Source organism: Helianthus annuus, chromosome 9 (assembly GCF_002127325.2).
Source record: "Helianthus annuus cultivar XRQ/B chromosome 9, HanXRQr2.0-SUNRISE, whole genome shotgun sequence".
NCBI classification, from domain to species: domain Eukaryota; kingdom Viridiplantae; phylum Streptophyta; class Magnoliopsida; order Asterales; family Asteraceae; genus Helianthus; species Helianthus annuus.
The window spans coordinates 173,701,129-173,708,724 of record NC_035441.2 but is presented as its reverse complement, the minus strand read 5'-3'; the positions used below and the strand labels follow the sequence as shown (position 1 = coordinate 173,708,724).

The following is a 7,596-nucleotide window of genomic DNA, read 5'->3' as shown; positions in this document are numbered from 1 at the left end:
ATATATGACCGGATGCTCCTCTCCGTCAACACCTTCGTCCCAGCGAAGGTTCTCGACTCGGTTTCCATCTTGCGTGTATTCCGCTGTAATTTAAGATCTCGGACTCGCTAATGGAGCCGTCTGATCTCTTCAGATCTTGGACTCGTTGTCAAAGTCGTTTGATCTCTTCAATATCTTGGACTCGTTGTCGAAGCCGTTTGATCTTCAGATCCCATGGATAGGGATAGACTCCATCACTGCCTCGGTCGGCGAATCTACGAGTAAGGTGTCGATCTTCTCCATGGGCATGTGAATAGAAAACACTCATGATGTTGCCTCTATCGGCGACTCTACGGGCAAACAAGTGTTCACCTCCACGTCGAGCCATTTGAGAACTAAAAGCTCTAATACCAACTGATGCAGTTTCGGAAACAATCAAATGACTCAAAAAACAATTGATAATCAAAGACGATAAATCGAACCAAATGGTTCAAGAACAATGTTCTTTAATTCTAAATCAACCAAAAACTGAAAAACAATAAACCCTAGATGCCCTACTTATACTAAATGATTAAAAGATAAACATGGAAAATATAATTCAAATAATAAACCCTCGATGAGTGGCGGACCTAAGATTTCTTTCCAATGGGGTCCATTTTTTTCAGTGTTCAAAATTTTCAAAATAAAACGTTAAAATTTTCAGTTCGGTCCTCATTTGGGTCGGGTCAGAACGTGGTTTGAATTAGATTTATAAAAAACAGAAAAAGCAGACTATGCAATGATTGAACCCATGACCTTTTGTTAAGTAAAGAAAGGGTTTGACCACTACAAGTGTCTTTTTCTTTTAATGGTGTCCACCTAATTGTCTTTATGGGAACCTTACAAAATTTAATATACCGAACCTACTATTTTTTTAAAAAACATTGGGGTCCAGTGACCCCGACCCGCTCTATGTGGGTCCGCCCCTGGCCTCGATCTCTTCCAAGTAGGTTTCCACTTTCCAACCAATGGACATTTACTGACAAAACCTTCATTTCATTTTGTCTCTCTTCTCCTTTTCAGTTAGATTGATTTACAATATGTGAAAAAGGTGAGACTACTATAGGTTATTTTTTAAGTTGGGACCGTTGTTGGCAACGACTAATAATTGAGACTAACTGGACAAAAAAGTTATAATAAAGTTCAGGCTAGGTGATCATAACTTCAAACGAACTAAACACACATAAAATCAAACTATAGTCCCAATTAACTGGACAGAAAAAGTAAGAAGTTACCTCGTGTTTATATTAGACAATATTATTTTCTGGTTCGAACTACATCCCTAAAAAAAATTGTCACCTTCTGGCGCAATCCCCAAGGCACCCTGCTGGGCCCGTTCTTTCCAGCTTTTGGCTGTCTCTCGGCTCCAACCGGCAGCTTCCACGCAGCAGCCAATAGCATTGAGCCCTAGTTAACCGTGCCAAGCCTCAAAAAACTGTCGTATATTATTTTGTGGGCTCGTGGGCTTCTCTTCTCAATATTTTTATTTTTTCATTTCTCTTGGGCTACCAACAAATTACGTTAGCAAATGGGTTAAACCCATTAGTGTAATTTAATGGATCAAAACGAAGCTCATTTGATTTAACTGTTGTTTTCTGATTCGCTTATTTTTTATTTATTTTTCTGAACGGCAAATTGCCAAATTTATATCACTGACGGACCATTAGAGCATCCATTAGGCAAAATGCCTATACACCAAGTCATGAAGAAACCCAATAAATCTAGCAAAAAAAAACATTTTTGTTCGGCAAAATGCCTATATACTAATTCAGGAGGAAACTCAATAACTCTTGAAAAAAAACTTACTTGTGGGAATTGAACACAGGACCTCGTGGTCCCTAAAGCTTATCACACCTTTTATCCTTTTAACATAAATTAAAATGATAAAACAATCATGAAACTAAACTCAACAATGAAAAGATTTTAAGAACGATAACAATTAGATGATGTCATTATAAGGAAGGTTGGTGCTATCATTATATTTGTGCCAACCCACGAAACTAAAACATGTAAAAATCAAATTATTTTGCAAAAAAAAAAAAATAAATAAAAAATAAAAAAAAATAAAAAAAACATTTTATTCATGTTTGATGGAGGCCAAATGCAAATACAAGAATACAAAACTCACATTTATGACATGACTTATTTGAAATTTTCTATAAACAAAAATCACAAAAACCCAATGTTTTAAAATCCAAACAATATATCTTGTGTATCGGATAGTTCAACCGGGTGTACTGTGCGATTTAATCGGTTTTAACAGACGGTTCAACCGATACAAAAAAGTCAGTTTAAACCGGTTTTTAACACATTTGAAAAACCCATTAAATATCACAGCTGATCCAAAGCGGTTCATCAAACTGACCCAACAACTTCTCACCCACACTATTCAACCCCAACTCCTTTTCACCACCACCATGAAACCACGCCGGAATTCCATTCTCATAACCGTTACACGTCAGCCGCCGGAGACCACTACCATCCAACCTCACCACATGCAAATCACCGTACGGTTGAAACTGATTCGGCAATGACACCGGATCCGCCGTCACTCCGCCAATATTCGCCGTAAACAACAACCACTCACCGTCGCCACTGAAACACACATGATTAATCCTCTCTCTATCCACCTCCTCAGATCCTTCCTCTCCGGCAACATATATCCGCCGTACGTCACTCCCGTTGGAGCACATTACGTAGATGCTAAACGCATTAACGTTCGCCGGATTATGCCGATTTGATGAAAACGCAATTAGCTTACCGTCCGGCGACCAGCTCGGCATCGTATCGATCCATTCACCGTAGGTTACTTGCCGGATTCCGTGTTCGTTAAACTCTCCGTCAACAGCGTCTAATATGTACAGGTTTTTGTGTCCTGACCGTCCAGATCTGAACACTAACCGTTTTCCGTCAGGCGAACATGACGGAAACGCATTGTTGCCGGTTTCTTCTCTTGTAAGTATCTTAACCTCAGCTTTTACATCTATTACATCATCTGTTACATCGTTTTCGAGTTGTTCTAGTTCGAACGAAACCCTAGCGATTTGCACAGTAGCTTTAACAGTATCAAATATCGGTCCGATTGATGTGAATATCACGTTCTTTTCAACTGGACTCCACGAATTGTAAAATGTTGTTCGTCCGTTTAACAATCTCCACCGTTTTGAACCGTCGGATTTCACGATATCTAAACCGGCTTTTGAATCGAAATCAGGATTGAAAGCTATCAGATCTCCGTTTGGAGAAAACGACGGAAATGCACCGTTTAGTCTTAACATTCTAAGCTCGTTAATCGGAGATGAAACTAGGTTTAAGTGTGGAACAATTGATTCACAGTCACTGACACTCGATTCAGTTTCACCTCTAAACCGGTGATAACCAAGATAACCGTTGTTCGGAGAAACAAACGGATTATAGTGATGAAATTTAGGGTTTAACAACTTCGTTACCGGATAAAACTTTTCAGAATCGAGGTCGTAGATCTCGATATGCCGGTAGTTTTCGCTCTTCCGCCGTGTCGCGACGGCGATTTGCCGGCGGTTATGCATAGCAGCCGGTGTAAAACAATGAACACCAGGAGGAGTCACACGTCGTGGAGCGGTTACGTGAACGTCAAAACCTGACGGTAACTCTGCAACAAAAATGCTCCACCAACCGTCGTCTGCTTGCCGGTGGAAGTAAATAGTACTCTCGCCGGAAAACGTAGGCCAACCGCCTAGCGAACAAACGTTCCAGCGCTTATTCGGATCACTTAGCCGGAAAACCACAATATCCGTTTCTAGATGATGAAACTCACCGCTCCACCGGCGAGAACCGTACGATGCGACGGCGATGAGGTCACCGGATTGAGAAACTGACGGACTGTAATCAACACATCCGTACGGCGTCAATCGAGTTACCTTACTGTTACCGGAACCGTCTAAATTAACGGTGTAAAGTGCAGACCAGCTTTTGAACGGTGAATCAGGCGGTTCGTGAGCGGATATGAAGAACAGACGGTTGTTTTTGATGATCGGACGGTCGTGAAACAGGCTCGCCGGAGCAGAAGGTAAGAGGTCTGAGTCTAGGTAGATTTTAGGTGAGCCGGTTCTCTCGGAGACGTAGACGATGCTGCTGTGGTTGTTATCGTCAGTTCCAACGAACTGAGCATTGAAATTGATGGAAACGCCGTCGGTGAGGCGGTGTTCGGAGGGAGGAGAGGAGAAGTCGGTGAGAGTGGGAGGTAGTGGAGTGGAGAAGATGTCGAAGCCGTAGTGTGGGCGGCCGACGGTGGTGAAGATGATGGTGCCTGTAGGGTTATCCATTTGTGGTGTAGATAGATGATGGTGGATAATGGTTGAGAAGAAGTTGGAGAAGATGAAATATATGTAGTGTAGACAAGTGAGGAGTGCGTAGGGCGGTTAGTAGGAGAATTCAAATTGCACTTGTTTTCTTTACATTTTTAGTTTTTTCTTCACTTCTGTTTTCTTAACGAAATACATTATCTTTAGGCCATCCGGTCCTTACTCATAAAGGCTCTTTGTAGGCGTTATCCAACATGTGTCGTGTCACGTCACAGGGGTTTTATGAAGCATTATCTCACTTGAGCCCATAGTCATAAAGCCCCTACATCATCATTACTCAAATAATTAATTTTCAATTTTTTTAATTAATTTCTAACTTTTTTTAAATTAAAAAATCATTTCATTAAATAAAAAAAATTACAATAAAATTAAAAAAACAGTAAAAAAATTACACTAGAATAAAATAAAAAATAACATTACACGATCAAAGGTTACATCTTTTTCTATTCGTTCCTTTTGTGCCAACGCCATCTTCAACGCTTTTCCCGTTAGGTAGTCGTGCGGTTTCGAGTAGAACTCAAAGTCGTGAGCCCATTGTCTATCCTGCATAATCTCGGTCATTTCGCGGTTCTCCTCCATACGTTTAGTCCTGAGTTCGTGTATGTCTTGAAGTCATTTGTTTATCTCCGAAAATGCGTTACTCATTTCGGTTCCCATCGACATCGACGACGACTCGGGCCTTTTCGACCAGCTTCTTCTTCCGGGGGGTCGTGGTAGCTCTTCCTCCGGAATATATTCGTTCAAGTCGGTGTTTCGAGCGTCGGAGGTTGGCGTTTCGGGTTCACCCGGTTCGTTTGTTTTGGATCTCTTTGACGGCCTTTTATTTTCCGACCGACCGCTAGGAGTAGAGATGTTGGCCCAATTAGGGCTATGGCGAAGGTTTGCCAACACCTTAGGTACGGGAAATTGCCTTGACCATTTGTATACTCGACAAACGCCGCTTGGGTAATGTCATCGCCCTTGCTTCCACTTTTCCATCCGGCAAAATTGCGTTGGTACACGGTTTGAAAATTCGTGCACTTGTTGTTGATATCAGTCCACTTGCCCGATATCGAGTCCGCCGGCCGGTATTCGTCTCCTTTACCCATGAGATCGAAAAAAAGTTCTCGTATTCGGCTCCAAAAAAAGGGTTTTATTTTGATTGTTTGCTACCAAAAAAAAAATAATTAGTCCGAAATTAAAAAAAAACAGAAAATAAACAGTAAATAAACAGAAAAATAAAACTGTAAATGAACAGAAAATAAAAAAACAGAAAAATAAAACTGTAAATAAACAGAAAATAAAAAAAACTGAAAATAAATATTAACCGAAAATAAATAAAAACAGAAAAAAATGAAATTTAAAAAAAAAGAAAATAAAAAACTTATAATAAAATAAAAAAAATAAATTTACCTATTACGGGGTCCTCCGACACATCGATCCAAGAGCGGGTTAGCGCATATTCCTCATCGGATTCCCACGGTATCACATTTTTTTCGCTCGGGTGGCGGTTTTCGCTTTCTTTTTATGTGTCTGTTTTCCTTTTCCTTTTTGCGTCTTCGTTACTTCGGGTTGTGTTTCCGGAACAACCTCGGGTTCGTGTAGTGGGGAGCCGAAAGCTTGAGCCGACCCGAACGCTTGAGACGACCCCATTCCGTCCGTGTTTTGATTCCGGTTCCACCCGTAGAGATTCGGGTCCCATGAGAGCGGTTGGTTCAAAAGGTTCATGAACCCGGTATTTTGTTGATTATAATCGACAAAACCGGATCTGAAAGGGGTGGGTCGAGTGAGAATCGGAGACACAGGGCGGGTAGGATTACCACTTTGGTTCGGGTCCGCACTCGAATGGGGAGGAATAAAACCACGGTTGAAGGGATGCATTGTATAAAATTTGTGGATTTAAAAAAAAAAAAAAAAAAAAGCTAAAGAGAAAGAGGGTGTGTGGGTTTATAAAAATATGGGAGAAGGGGTCAATTTTTATAGGGAATAATGAATATTAATTGAATTTTAATTTTTTTTTTCATATTTGACCGTTTGTAACGGTCATTTTTTTTAAATCAAGCCCACATCACGCCGCTATCAGCATGATGCCACACCCCATTTTGACCCCCATAGTGCCGCCCGTCGTGTGGCGCGATTGATGAAAAAAAACCAAACATGGTGCCCCACTACAGAAGGTCTTAGCGTTAAACTAAGAAGTTTATTTGTGTAGAAAGGTTATCAAGGCCTAAGATTAAATGTGGTGAGATTGAACAAAAAAGGAGGCGCGTGGGTTACTTTAAGGCCACTTGGTATACTCTAACATCCATAGGTGTTAATCAGAGCTGTTCCCGAAACTCTTGAAAAAATTTAGGCCTCTGTAACACCCCGTGTTTTCGAATGTTAAAGTCAAAGTCAAAGTCCAAGTCAACTTTGACTTCTTTGACTGTTAATGTTTTCGTTTTACTTTTTGTATTATGTGGAGTAAGTGTTGTCTAAATGAAATGATCGAATGTTTAATCAATGCGACCGATTTACGATTGTGAATGGTAGGAAGTAACAATGCGATAAAGTTAATCAATCAATAATCAAGCTAATCGATTCATCAATCGAGCTCGAGACTCGAATTATGTGAACTCTGGTGTTGTTATACGTGTGTGTGTGTCGTATGTGTTACTTGTGCGTGTTTACTTATATGTTTGGGGTGGTATTCAAGCAAATCAATCGAAAAGCGAATCGAAACTCGAAAAGCAATCAAACTCAATCGAAACCGACATCGAAACGTGAAATGTAAATGCTTGTATGTAGATATAGTGATTGGGACTGATAAGTAATTTGACTAGGAACTCTATCGTATTCGCATCATCGTCCAGCGAAATCGAAAACATCGAAAAATCGTCGCAAACGCTCAAAGTGGGTCGCGGATCGAACAGGAGGCATCCTGGTCGAACAGGCCAGCCGATCGGCTAGCATCTTCCTAGCCGATCGAGCAGCCCATTCGATCGGAGCTCCTGGCCGATCGGCTGCCACTTTCCTCTTTTGAAGCCTATAAATAGGGTTGTCATTGTCACACTTTCTATTTTTGGAAAGCTCTGACCGAACCAGCCTTCTTCTTCACTTTTTCTCAGATTTCTCTCAACTCCGGTAAGTTTTCACTCTAATTCTTGTACGTTTTTTATCATTGCATGAATCTACACCTTTTTAACTTTCAAAACTTGATTTCTAACCGTGAAATCACCAAGATCTAAGTGTTCTTGAGTGATGTCATCATGGTGTT

General features: G+C 40.7%; 1 protein-coding gene across 1 annotated transcript; it reads right to left on the bottom strand.

The window, feature by feature from the left end:
• Window positions 1-2,073: 2,073 nt before the first annotated feature.
• Window positions 2,074-4,424, bottom strand: LOC110879668. Its single transcript, XM_022128180.2, has one exon. It carries the CDS (start codon window positions 4,320-4,322, stop codon window positions 2,343-2,345), a length of 1,980 nt encoding a protein of 659 aa, XP_021983872.1. The 5' UTR covers window positions 4,323-4,424; the 3' UTR covers window positions 2,074-2,342.
• Window positions 4,425-7,596: the final 3,172 nt, after the last annotated feature.